The sequence below is a fragment of the Staurois parvus genome, unplaced genomic scaffold (genome assembly GCF_062004578.1).
Source record: "Staurois parvus isolate SC_StPar_1 unplaced genomic scaffold, SC_StPar_1.0 ptg000449l, whole genome shotgun sequence".
Taxonomy (NCBI): Eukaryota; Metazoa; Chordata; class Amphibia; order Anura; family Ranidae; genus Staurois; species Staurois parvus.
The window spans coordinates 7,267,664-7,281,523 of NW_028318245.1; the positions used below are offsets into that span (position 1 = coordinate 7,267,664).

The window sequence follows — 13,860 nt, forward strand, 5'->3', positions numbered from 1 at the left end:
GTCTTCACCCCACACCTTGTCTCAGCAGTCGGCAGCAGAGACGAGAAGAGAACTGCTTTGCCAAATCCTGCATCTCCTCATCCCCGCCTCCCCTGCTCTCAGCATTCAGCAGACTTCGGTAACTGACTCCTCTTCTGGTCCTTCTCCAGACCCTGCACTTTCTGCTTTTCAACTCTGCCCCCAAAGGGGGTGCATGGTGATGTTAGGGAGGGTGTGGGATTCTTGACATCTGATGTAATGGGGGGTGGGGTGCTCTAGACATCTACTTTTACAGATACAACCGGCCCTTTGAGGGCAACCATAATGCTGATATGGCCCGCCATGAAATGGAGTTTGACACCCCTGCTCTATGTCTCACAATGCATTCTCTTTCTTCCACTATTGGTTGTGTTAGTGTTAGCCACACCTCCAAACTAAGTACTGAGGGCCTAAGCCAATGTGTTCAATACAGAGCAAAAAAAAATCCGACAGGTCCACTTCGGGTGTCTGCTGCATCAAATGTAAATAATGTCGATTTTAGAAGCGGTAACTAAAAAAAATACTAGAATGTGATTTATTAGTTACAATAAAAAATATTTAAACTGGAGAATATTAATCTTTATGTAGCAAGAAGGAATAAATACAAATCCTCTCCAAGGAGGAGATTTATGTACAAGCAGTATTACAGTCATTTTCATTATTACATTAACACTGCCTATAGTTTGCCTTTTTTACGACTAACTAAAATCCTTCATAGGTCCTGATCATTGCCTGTTTGTCATTCCTCTGCATTTTTAGTTCCTTCTATGTAAAAAAAATGGTCTTAAGTCTAACATGCTGGCCTGGAGACCTCACCATCAGGGTCTATGTGAAAGTCATCCACCTCCATCCTTTACCATGGCCTGAATTGCCAGTTGCCTTCTCAAAGCTCTGAGGAACATCAGTGGTGAGATCTTCTATAGACAGATGATGAGACTTCACCATCGAAGTCACTCAAAGTCCCTCACGACCAAGTCTAAATGTGTCAGTCATAGACTCATTCTGAAATGATGTGAAAAACTGCAAAAGATATGTAACGCAAATTAAAACCGAGATGAATGTTGTTGGCCTGAATTGCCAATTGCCTTCCCAAAGCTCTGAGGAACATCAGTGGTGAGATCTTCTAAAGACAGATGTTGAGACTTCACCATCGAAGTCACTCAAAGTCCCTCACGACCAAGTCTAAATGTGTATTGACACATTTAGACTTGGTCTAAAATGGGACAAACAGGAGGAATGACATAGACTCATTCTGAAATGACGTGCAAAACTGCAAAAGATACATAACGCCACTTAAAACCGAGATGAATGTTGTTGACCTGAATTGCCGGTTGCCTTCTCAAAGCTCTGAGGAACATCAGTGGTGAGATCTTCTAAAGACAGATGTTGAGACTTCACCATCAAAGTCACTCAAAGTCCCTCACGACCAAGTCTAAATGTGTCAATCATAGACTCATTCTGAAATGATGTGCAAAAGTGCAAAAGATACGTAACACCACTTAAAACCGAGATGAATGTTGTTGGCCTGAATTGCCAGTTGCCTTCCCAAAGCTCTGAGGAACATCGGTGGTGAGATCTTCTAAAGACAGATGTTGAGACTTCACTATCGAAGTCCACGAGAAAGGTCATTTAATATTTTCTGTAACCTTTAAGCCGTCCCCCTCCATACTTTACCACACTTAAAAGTCACTCATGACCAGAATCACATATTTTTTGATGGCTTGAAAGTTTCATGATGATCAGTTGAATACTTCTGCTACCAAATGCTTGGGAATGTGTGCAACAGACAGATTCCTTTGCTTGCCAACCTGATGGAAAAAGGCAAACTGGAGGGGTGTTTTTTACAGTGAGTGAAGACATGAATACTTGCGCCCTGCAGGAATTGGCACCATTATCTTTTAATGAGCAAGAGAGGGCTTGAGTTCTCTATGAGCAGAGTAGACAAGCCCTTTATGTGGACTGAACCTTTAAGCTCCCTCAGAAAACAGTCAAGTCTTCCCACCAGCGTGAACTCTCTGATGATAGAGAAGGTTGGCTTTCTGCGCAAAACATTTGCCGCAGTCCCGGCATTTAAAGGGTTTTTCCCCCGTGTGGGTTCGGTTGTGTATGACCAGGTGAGACTTGTGCTTGAAGAACTTCCCGCACAGAGGACAGGAGAAGGGTTTCTCTCCCGTGTGAATTCGCTGGTGCTCGGCGAGGTGCGACTTGCGGGCAAAACACTTCCCACACTCGGAGCAGGCGAAAGGCTTCAGCCCCTTGTGGATCTTCATGTGCCGGATTCGGTTGGAAATGTGGGTGAAACCTTTGCCGCATTCGGAACACGGGTAGATTTTGTCGTTTGCCCGTGTGCGTGTAATGATTTGATCTGGAAGCCATTCTGGGTCGGAGGGGTAAGGTGAGATACTCGCCCCTCGAAGTCCTGGATGTAGACCTGGAATAACAGAGTTGTCTTCTTGAGAAGATTGCACAGTGTCCACATCTTCTGCCTTCAAATAGGTCAACACCATCGGTGGAACATCTGGGGACATTTGGTTGTAGTGTCCATCTGGGGAGGGTAAAAAAATATTCTTAACCTCAAAACATGACTTTTTGTCTTATGCTTTTCAATTATTAGTGTGTGCAGCACTTTACTATATAACAGAAAATAGTACAGTTACAATAAAATTCAAGAATAGACGGTTAGAAGGGCCCTGCTTGCGAGAACTTTCAACCTAAAAGTTGGGCAATTGATACAAAAAGATAACAACTATAGAGTGATGAGTTGATGGAGAAAGTAAAAGTTTAGGGTGAGGCAAAATAGGCTTCCCTGAGTTTTTATTGATTGCCCAAAGGTGACAGAGTCGGAGAAAGCTAGAGAGATTGGGGTAGAGAGTTCCAGAAGATGGGAGCGGCTCTGCAGAAATCCTGGAGTTCAGCACGGGAGGAGTTGATGAGGAGATAAGAGAGCAGCAGGTCTTGGGAAAAGCAGAGATCTGTATGGGTGATATTTTGAGATGAGGTGGTGATGGAGCTTGGGGCATAGTTGTAGTTGAAAGGCACCTCTTTGGAACAAGCGATGATCACGATCAAAAAACAAAATGAGAATTTAGGAAGTTTTTTTTTCATTTTTGAGAGTACACAGGTACTGCTCACCTGGGGTGATAAATGTTGAGCTGTCCTCCTCCAAACATGGCCGTTCACCCTTCAAATACAAATCGTCTTCAGCCTCTACAATTTCTACTTTGATACCAACCAGGTCCTCAACCTACATAATGGTGCAAAGTTTAATGGATCAAAAAGAAGAAGTTTATAGCAAACACACCACTTCTCTTACAAGTTGAGTCCTTCACACACAGACTCGATGGACCACTTGGCCCATTTTTCTGCTGTCCCTTTTCTGTGAGTCACTATGGTCTTTGGTGAGACCCTCATTATCTACCTGATAATGGTGGTTGATGGTGTGATCTTCCTGTGTGTAATCCCGGGAATACAGAGGACGGGGACATCTCTCTGGTGGGTTCTTGCTAATGGAACCATCTGTAGGAAATACACACACATTGACTGAACATGTATTGTATATATGCTACTGATGGGTGGGAAGACTTCTATAGTTGCTTCGAATAAAGGCTAATAAAGGCTTGTCTTACCCGTTGATGTGAAAGTCTGATGATTCTCCTTCTTGATGTCCTTGTATGGATCCTTGTGTTCCTCTACGTGATTCCAGTCCTACACAGAGAACAAGTACTTGACCTAAAAGTCAAACTGTGACACAATTGTTTTTCTAGTTTTGGACAGTTTGTGGATGGGATAGACCCTCTGTCATATTTTGGCAGTAGGGAAGTCTACCTTTTTAATTTTTCCAGGTGACCGAGGTCACAAGGACAGATATTGAGGGGAAATCCAAAATGTTATGGTTTTCACTGAAACATGAGTAGAAGAGATATTGTCCAACGGGAGCACCATTTTCCGGGGACAACTCTTGGGGAGATTTCCACTCCTTTTTGATCATGTCTCTTGGACAGGAACAGAAGGGAAACCTCCCAGACGATGACAAAGACAGGTACTAACCCTTCCCCACTAGTAGTGGTTCCTTTTCAGAACTACTCTAATGAAGGCCTGTAGTTACACTCTCCATAAAAACACATTTTTGTAAGGCTGATTAAGGGTACAGCTCCAATGGAAACAAACTGACACCTCCCACGCAAGGCAACATCAGGAAAAGATCCCCTCTTTGAACCTTAGAAGAAGAGGCAAGGAAAAATGATTTTACAAAGACGAAACATCAACCATCAGAGGTCCACTATTAAGTTATCAAGAAGTCTTCTTCGCTGGTTGCAACTCTGGTGTGGTATAAAGAGATAATGCCATGGGTGTAGCCACTCCGTAGCCAAATGTCCATCAGCTGGGAAGTGAGCACCAAAAGGAACAGAAACATTATGTTCCAGCTACAGATTGCCTACAGATACACCTTGCTTGTTACTAATAAATACCTTGTACAGGGGCGGACTGACAACTTATGGGGCCCCCGGGAAATAGGGGATCATGGGGCCCCTGTATCCTTGCCCAAACTCAAAAAAGCCTATGAAAAAGGTACCAGGGGCATCTCATGGGGCCCCCTACTGACCCCGGGCCCTCGGGCAGTGCCCGAGTTTCCAAATGGTCAGTCCACCCCTGGCCCTGTAATTCCCAGGACCGCTTACCTCTCTCGTCAGCAACTCAATGATCTCGCTGGTGGCTTCCAGAATCTTTTTGATGTTAGCTTTTCCCATCCTGCTCATCACACTTGAATGATTGTTCAGAGTGAAATGCTCTCCGGTTGTCTTCTTCACTAATGTGTAATCCTGTACATTGAAACAATATCAAACTGATATATATAAACTGCGACCCTCCCAGAATCCTCCTCACCTCTCCGGTCAGATCTGTGTTTTATTAATAGAGATAAGATGGATGTCATGTGACCTCCCAGAATCCTCCTCACCTCTCCAATCAGGTCTCTGTTCTATTAATACAGACACGAGTGATGTCATGTGACTGCCCAGAATCCTCCTCACCTCTCCGGTCAGGTCTGTGTTTTATTAATAGAGATAGGAGTGATGACATGTGACCTCCCAGAATCCTCCTCACCTCTCAGGTCAGGTCTGTTTTATTAATACAGACAAGAGTGATGCCATGTGACCTCCCAGAATCCCCCTCACCTCTCCGGTCAGGTCTGTATTTTATTAATAGAGATGGGAGTGATGTCATGTGACCTCCCACAATCCCCCTCACCTCTCCGGTTAGCAGGTAGATGATCTCCAGGGTGAGATTTAATAATCTCCCAGTCATGTGGTTTCCATCCTTCTCCATCATGGAGTCCCTGAATAATAAAAACACATCATCAACATCATCTAGAACATACAGTGAGGAACAGAAGTATTTGAACACCCTGCGATTTTGCAAGTTCTCCCACTTAGAAATCATGGAGGGGTCTGAAATTCACATTGTAGGTGCATTCCCACTCAGAGACAGAATTTAAAAAAAAATTTAGGAAATCACATTGTATGATTTTTAAATAATGTATTTGTCTTGCACTGCTGAACATAAGTATTTGAACACCTAAGAAACAGCAAGAATTCTGGCTCTCAAAGAACTTTTACTGTGCCTTTAAAAAGTCCACCTCTGCTCCACTCATTAATCTAACTTAGTAGTACCTGTCTGAGCTCTTTAAAGACACCTGTCCACCCCACAGTCATTCAGACGCCAACTACTACCATGGGCAAGACCAAAGAGCTGTCAAAGACACCAGAGACAAAGTTGTGGACCTCCACAAGGCTGGAAAGGGCTACGGGGCAATTGCCAAGCAGCTTGGTGAAAATAGATCAACTGTTGAAGCAATTGTTAGAAAATAGAAGATGCTAAAGATGACTGTCAGTCTCCCACGGACTGGAGCTCCATGCAAGATCTCACCTCGTGGGGTATCACTGATGATAAGAAAGGTGAGGAATCAGCCCAGAACTACAAGGGAGGAGCTGGTCAATGACATGAAGAGAGCTGGGACCACAGTTTCAAAGGTCACTGTCGGTAGAACACTACGCCGTCATGGTTTCAAATCATGCATTGCACGGAAGGTTCTCCTGCTCAAGTCATCACATGTCCAGACCCGTCTGAAGTTTGCCAATGACCATCTGGATGATCCAGAGGAGGCATGGGAGAAAGTCATGTGTTTAGATGAGACCAAAGTAGAACCTTTTGGTCTAAACTTCACTCGTCATGTTTGGAGGAAAAAGAAGGATGAGTTGCATCCCAAGAACACCATCCCTACTGTGAAGCATGGGGGTGATAACATCATGCTTTGGGGGTGCTTTTCTGCAAAGGGGACAGGACGACTGTACTGTATTAAGGAGTGGATGAATTGGGCCATTTATTGTGAGATTTTGAGCAACAACCTCCTTCCCTCAGTCAGAGCATTGAAGATGGGTCGTGGCTGGGTCTTCCAACATGACAACGACCCAAAGCACACAGCCAAGATAACCAAGGAGTGGCTCCGTAAGAAGCATATCAAGGTGCTGGAGTGGCCTAGCCAATCTTAAGACCTAAATCCAATAGAACATCTTTGGAGGGAGCTGAAACGCTGTGTTGCTCAGCGACAGCCCCGAAACCTGACAGATCTAGAGGAGATGTGTGTGGAGGAATGGGCCAAAATCTCTGTTGAAGTGTGACCTGGTCAAGAACTACAGGAAACTTTTGACCTCTGTAATTGCAAACAAAGGCTTCTGTACCAAATATTAACACTGATTTTCTCAGGTGATCAAATACTTGTGTTCAGCAGTGCAAGACAAATAAATTATTTAAAAATCATACAATGAGTTTTCCTGATTTTTTTTTTTATTCTGTCTCTCAGAGTGGGAATGCACCTACAATGTGAATTTCAGACCGCTCCATGATTTCTAAGTGGGAGAACTTGCAAAATCGTAGGGTGTTCAAATACTTCTGTTCCTCACTGTATTTCATTGTTGTACTGCTGCTGGCATGTTAAACACCTGAGCCGCCATCTCATAATCTCATATCTCTTATGGAGCCCAGTTGCCTTTGTGCAGCAATCCAGTTATTGATGAAGCATGTGCTAATCTTGAGATTTTATGGCATTGCTCCCTTATGTCAGATGTGTACCATGAAGATCTCATGGCCACATTTATACAAGTACAAGTAAAGTATGGTCTACCTCGCTCCTTCTTTTACATATTTATGCATCTCTGTCATGGGTTTGAGTCACAATTTAGAAATTAGCATAGGTCTGTATTTAAAAACCCTCTTATAGGCACCTTCAAATCACAGGGCCATTAAGGGTTAGTCTGTACTTCATATACCCATCTATTACAAACCAAACTGGTAACTGGGCAAACTAATTGGCAAGTTCTTATGCCTACTTTGACAGACGAAGATTGGGATGATGTGTTCTTCTTCTATGTACTGTATGTATTGCCAGCAATCAATAACCGGCTGATTCTCTGGTATATTAATTATCAGACCTATCTATCCCCAGTCGGTCTAGAAAAAAAAAATGGATGTATGAACACCCCTAACTGTATACTATTTTAGTTGTCCCTAAATGTGGTTAGGCACCCCCAGTTGGTTTGTTGGGCTAGCAGTTCATCTCAGGGCAGAATTGTTAACTTTTTTGGGGGGGATGAAATAATTGCATGCCTGTCACTTTAAATCAGTTGAACATAATTTATTAGGTAAAAAACCTAAGAGAGAGAGGGATTAGGGCATTGGATACCCCAAAAGACCAAAACACAGACTCTACAAAAAATCAATACAGAGTAAGAGAAGTACATGATCTCCCTGATCGAGCCACCAGAACTTCTTGCAATGGCCACCAGTCGTAGTTTCTATCCAGCTTCCCCCAGACACATTTCAGCAGGTAAAGCTTCAACCCTGGTGCTCCAATCTAGCTCTCAGCTTCACTCCTTCTAGACATAACCTCCTGCAAGGCAGTCCAACCTTCCTCGACTTCAGACTGATGCCTTCCTTCTCAAAGCACGTGTGTCCTCCCCAAGCAGCAGGTCTGAAGGGTAGAAAGTGGCTTTACACACCTACCCAGGCAAGGGCAACCCCGACTTTGCCCCACGACCAGATGATCAGCAATTTCTTTGCTTTAGAACTAGTGGGCATACTCATTTGACAGACTTTCTGACCTTCTACCGCGCTCTAATTACTACCGATCTCACCCGGCTGGTGGACCCTCCTTTGGGCTTCTGGGGAGACCTCCAGCTTCGACCCTATATTTGCTCACTCTTGCTTTGCTGGCATTGCTCGCACACTAACGGCTTTCAAAGTCCTGTGCCACAAGGTTGAGCCAGTTTGGCACAGTCTCTCAATCATCTATTTATCTCTCATCCATCCAGAGACTGATTACTCTCCCCCTCTTTGTGGGAGTCAGATCTAGGTGTGTCCTTTACGGCACAACAGAAGGAGAAAATTCTACATTTTGCCCAAAAGTCCTCAATGGCCACCAAGGTCCAAGAGACCAACTATAAACTTCTCACTTGATGGTATCGGGTACCCACCAAGCTCCATCACATCTCGCCACAGTTTTCTAGTGCCTGTTGGCTCTGCGGGGGAAAGACAGAGGTACCTTTCTCCAAATCTTTTGGCAATGCCAGAAGCACCAATCGTTCTGGCGAGAGGCAACTGGTATAATCAAACAACTTATAACCATGGACCTGCATGACGACCCAGCAGCCTGCCTCCGTCACTTGAAGGGGAGACCCATCAAGAAATATAAGACCTCTCTCACCATTCAGCTGCTTACTGCGACAAAGGCCTGTATCCCACTCCGCTGGAAGGAAGTTCACCCACCCAACACCTACCCAGGAGAGAACCTTTCCAGGTCAATTCTATATTCTCCCCCAGCATGCACCAGTGGCAAATATTCATAACTCAGGTTATTGGATCGTCTTACGCAAGAGATAGTCTCCAATAGCAGGCAGAAGCAAACATTGACTCCTTGCTTAGGAAAAACCTGAGGAAAGCAGAACTAACAATCAATGCTCAAGCTGACTACAGCCCAGCAGCACTAAATTTGGAATAAGGACATGGCATAGGGCAGGCTCCCTACACTATGTATCTAAGCTCAGTCTGATTTTACGCACCTTATCTAAAGTTGCCTAGTTATACCAGATTTTTGGAAGAAGGTGATTGCCTTCTTAGCTAATATTTTATGTTTTCCTATTTCATGTACACCTATAAGTTGCAATTTATTAGACGAACATTCACCACATTACATGACAATATATCTACAGGAAACATTGTCCATGGCCCGTAGCTATTAGATGGATGAACCCATAGCGCCCAGGAGGAAACTATTAGTAAACCACATCATTCCCTATAAGAAAGTTACGTACAGCAGGAGATATTGTCCTAAAGTCTGGGACCTATTGTGTGAATTTGCACTTTGAATTCGAGATAGAAAAACCCTGGCCTTCTCGTAGATATTTCCAAAGCCAACCCTAAGTTTTCCTTACAGCAGCCATTCTCAAACAGGGTTCCATGGAACCCTAGGGTTGGCAAAGGGTTCCTTGAGCTGTGGCTAACCAACCTCCCATTTGATGGTGCCCACATAGTTCCTGGTCCAACACCATTTGGCAGAGCCAGCGGCATGACTGCAAGCGTACTATTCTTTCCACTTACCACCACCAATGTAAGGGCGTTTTTTCCAGTGACCCACACTGAACTAATCTTTAGTTTATTCAACTTTTGACATTCAACTAAAGACTGCGCTACTCTACGGGCCGTCTTATAGTGTGCACTGCATATTTTTAATTTGCAATTCACTGCAACCTTTATAACACAGCAATTATTACCGCTGAAAGTAATATTAATTAGAGTAATGATCATTATTACCTTGCTCGAGAGACTCTCAGTCCAGAAACTCAGCTTCTGCAGATTTGTCACAAAACGGGAAGCAGAGTGACTCCTGCAAGGGATTCTGGGAGTTCGAGTCCTGGGTAACTTTCTACTTTGACTGCAAAAATATGGCTGCAAGTCCCTTTCTGCCCCCCCAGACACTTGAACCTCTAGTGTTCGAAGTGGCCATTCAGCCCCTCCTGCAGTTCTGGCACATGTTGTCTCTAACTCCTTATTAATCTGCTCAAACAAAAGGGAATGAACTAAAAATGGAGTCCAGAAGAGTCAAACTTTAGCATCAAGCATCTCTCTTTAGATTGAAGTCACAACAACAAAATGGCTGCTGCCGCTCTTGAGGACAGGAAGTCAACTGGAAAACAGATGTCTGGTTGCAGGCAGAGGCGGGATGTTCCAGGGTGAAAGGTGAAGAGGCAGGAAGTAAAATGGAGCCATTGATGGTACTGGCAGCCAGTATTACATTCATAGCACAACATGAGAACTAAGGAGCCCTAAGCATTTGCAGATCCACATCAAAATACATAGTAAACATGAAGAAATGATCGGATGTTACATTCCCACTTTTCCTCTGTGGCAGCAAAAATTAAAAATGATCAATAAATAAATATATATTCAAACATGAATGATACATGCTTTTATGTATAAAAATCTAATTATATCTGGATGGGTAGCATTAGAAGTAAGAACAGATTTGTACCTTTCTGGCTTAGAATGCACTACATATTTAAAGGGACAATTCATATTTTCCCCCAAAAAATTAAAAAAATGCCTGTTCAGATAAGGGATGTCTGTAGGTAAAACCAAAAAAAGTTGAAAAATGCCTTTGCTATAGGTGTAGGCCATTTAAATACTTCATGAAGCCTGAGTGGAAAAAACTAGGACGTCGCTAAGGACATTGATAAGAAAGGAATAACTGTTACTATTCACTTTCACCATCATGGGAGTGAGCTCTTAAATGCTGAGATCAGAAATTCTCCAGGTCAGATAGAATTAGTCATGCACTAACCATAACCTCTCTTGAGCCATGCCCAGTGTCTTCCTTCCTTGTGTGGGAAGCTTACACCCTCCAGCAGCACAGAGCCTCCTCAGGTTCCATGATCGAGCCTCACCAGGTCCTCGGGCAGCGCCAACCTCCCCGAAAACTGCCGCCCTAGGCAGATGCCTTGTTTGCCTTTCAGGAAATACGCCGCTAGTTGGAGTATATTTATAGTGTGGTTGACCTTGTCACTTTATTATTATTAATATTTTATACACTGTTTTGGGGCTGAAAAAATTTTGATATCGTTTTATGTTTTTGGTGTTGTGATTCACACTAAGTGCAAGCAGCTGAAAAGAATCAGGTTTTAGTAGTAGCACAGTAACACTTATTATATACCTTTGAATTGTTCTCTCACCTACTGATGCACCATTAGTTTGGCCTTTTGGCTAGAATCAAGTGTAGTATCTGTTCTTACCAGTGTCCAGTAGGGGCACTCCGCTGTTATCCTTGCCTACTGGCAAGGATGGCTGGCTCTATGGCTCTACTGGTATGATGGGGGCTCTGAAGGTTAGTACCAGCTGGAAGAGAAACCGAGGAGCCCACAGTCTGTTGGGGCCCGGGAGTAATTCCCCCTGGGAAAACTGGAGGGGCCCAGTTCCTCCTGATGTGAATGGGTCTACCTTATCTGTTCTGGGGTCAGGGAGGCAGAGAGTCTGCAGAGCAGTGCCCCCTGAGAGTGGTCGCCTCATGGGTGCTCTTAGTAGCACATGGAGGTGGGATCCCAAGAGTGAAAAGTGCACATGGTCACTGTTCTAAACACTTTTTCTGCACTGCACCTTTTAGGGCCAGGCCTATTGCTAAGTCCAGGGCAATTTTTTTGCTACGGGCCTCAGGGCCTAGTCAGTGCACAATTGCACGGCCACTTATTTATTTTATTATTTTTCCCTCACTGTTTTTGTCACATTTCACTTTTGTGTGTGTTTTTTAATCCCTAGGATGGAGGGTTTGGGTCTTCGGGCCTGCTTTGAAGTCTAGGGGGAGGATGCTTTGCCATTAGGTTCCTTCCTCGCCTGTTCCCGGGGGTGGACTCTCCTCGGGAGAGCTCTCTGACTTAGTACTTGGTGATTCGCTTCGGCTAGCCACAAGGAAAGGGGTCAACCAGGCCTTTTGGCTAGGTAGACCATGTTGGAAACCCTTTGTCCCTGTCGGGCCTGCTCTGAAGTCTAGGGGAAGGATGCGTGGCCATTAGATTCTTTCCTCGCCTGTTCCTGGGGGGGACTCTCCTCAGCAGAGCTCCCTGACTTAGTACTTGGTGATTCGCTTCGGCTAGCCACAAGGAAAGGGGTCAACCATGCCTTTTGGCTAGGTGGACCATGTTGGAAACCCTTTGTCCCTGTCAGGATCCTTGCACCTCGGGGGATCAGGGTAGAGGTCCTACCCCTTTGGGGGGGGGGGGGAACAAAAGCACACCCTTAAATGCACTTTTTTGTGTTTTTGGACTTGCACATAAAAAATTAGTTTGGAGATGTTCTTTGATGTTACCTATTCCCCTTCTGTCTTCCAAAGCTAGTCTTTTGATTCTCTTGTCATCATTAGGGGTAAGTCACCTTTATTCTGCCTCTTCCTTGTCATGTAGAGGGTTGTAGACCCTCTGTGATGTGTGCACATTTGGCGAGAGTGCAAGCCCAAAAAAAAGGGTCGAGTCCAAAGAGCTGCCTGATATTTAGGGAGTGAGGGGCCTCACCACAGGACAGTTTCCAGGTTTCTGCCCTGGGATACTAGTACAAGAGTCTCTGAGAAAACTGGGGTGCCGGGACCAGAAGAAGGAAGGAAGACAAGAGTCTTTGCGAACATTGGTGTCACAGGTAGACAGGAGAACAAGAGTATCTGGAACCACTAAGGGTGCTGGGTTCACAGGAAGGCAGGAGTGCAATAGTCTCTGGGAGCACTGAGATCACAGGAGGAAAGGCATACAAGAGTCTCTTGGAGCACTGGGGTGCTGGGATCATGGTGGTTGAAGATCTTCTGCAAGCACTGGGGTGCTGGGATCACAGGAAGACAGGTGTACAAGAGTTTGTGGGAGCACTGGGATCACAGGGAGACAGGTGTACAAGAATTTTTGGGAGCACTGGGGTGCTGGAATCACAGGAGGACAGGTGTACAAGAGGTTTTGGGAGCACTGGGGTGCTGGGATCACAGGAAGACAGGTGTACAATAATTTTTGGGAGCACTGGGGTGCTGGGATCACAGGAAGACAGATGTACAAGAGTTTTTGGAAGCACTGGGGTGCTGGGATCACAGGAAGACAGGTGTACAAGAGTTTTTGGGAGCACTGGGGTTCTGGGATCACAGGAAGGCAGGAGTGCAAATATCTCTGGAGTGTAGTTTGAAATTCCCTCGACCAATAGGTAATAACTTGCCTTGCCTATAGGGGTATTATTCCACTATATATCTCTACCTCTTTGGGTTTTTTTTGATAAGTGGGGGTAGCATCTAAAATATGTGGAATATATGGCTTATATTATTCTATTTTACCATTTGCTGATTATTACCTTTTAGGGCACTGGTCTGCCTTCTGATGCATGAGAATATTGGATCTCAATCATTTCTTGGAATGACCCAGGTCCCCCAATCTGTATGGTATTTGTGGCTCTTTATATTGGCTTCTTTTTGTAATCTTAGAAAAATATATGCCAGATCTCCCTGAAGAAGCAGGATTGTCCTGCGAAACGCGTCGGATTGACTAAATTTTTTTTTTCCCTATGACTATTGTGGGATGCAAATGTGAATGGCTGGCATATTATATGACTGTGTTGTTTTTAACAATATCTCAATGTTTTTCTTTTAATTTTACTACTTTTGTATAATAAATTTATGAACTTTTTACATCTGGTGTGGTACCTTGAAAATCCTAGTAGTTTTTCCTCACGTAGAAAATGGGGCTATATTTCAGTGTCATGTCAATAGAGGATGTGGTA

The 13,860-nt window shown here is 44.3% G+C and overlaps 1 protein-coding gene and 1 pseudogene across 2 annotated transcripts; one reads left to right on the forward strand and one right to left on the reverse strand.

Moving 5' to 3' along the window:
* Nucleotides 1-530: 530 nt before the first annotated feature.
* On the reverse strand, nucleotides 531-9,966 carry LOC149453516 (gastrula zinc finger protein XlCGF66.1-like). Of its 2 annotated transcripts, none has more exons than XM_089688527.1 (7): nucleotides 9,883-9,966; nucleotides 5,266-5,353; nucleotides 4,698-4,838; nucleotides 3,645-3,723; nucleotides 3,437-3,534; nucleotides 3,151-3,262; nucleotides 531-2,563 (listed from the first exon to the last, which is right to left on the reverse strand). In XM_089688527.1, exons 2-7 carry the CDS (start codon nucleotides 5,344-5,346, stop codon nucleotides 2,007-2,009), a joined length of 1,068 nt encoding a protein of 355 aa, XP_089544653.1. In that variant the 5' UTR covers nucleotides 5,347-5,353; nucleotides 9,883-9,966; the 3' UTR covers nucleotides 531-2,006. The 2 variants fall into 2 exon arrangements, with proteins under 2 accessions (XP_089544653.1, XP_089544652.1); XM_089688526.1 differs by having other exon boundaries at nucleotides 3,437-3,558.
* A 1,345-nt stretch (nucleotides 9,967-11,311) lies between these two features.
* On the forward strand, nucleotides 11,312-11,419 carry LOC149453517 (U2 spliceosomal RNA; annotated as a pseudogene).
* The last annotated feature ends 2,441 nt before the right edge of the window (nucleotides 11,420-13,860 follow it).

Coding starts and splice junctions, on each gene's coding strand:
- LOC149453516 (XM_089688526.1), bottom strand. CDS start 5,346: ATGATGGAGAAGGATGGAAACCACATGACTGGGAGATTATTAAATCTC. Junction 4,839..5,265: donor TCTACCTGCTAACCGGAGAG/GTGAGGGGGATT, acceptor TTCAATGTACAG/GATTACACATTAGTGAAGAA. Junction 3,724..4,697: donor TTGAGTTGCTGACGAGAGAG/GTAAGCGGTCCT, acceptor TTCTCTGTGTAG/GACTGGAATCACGTAGAGGA.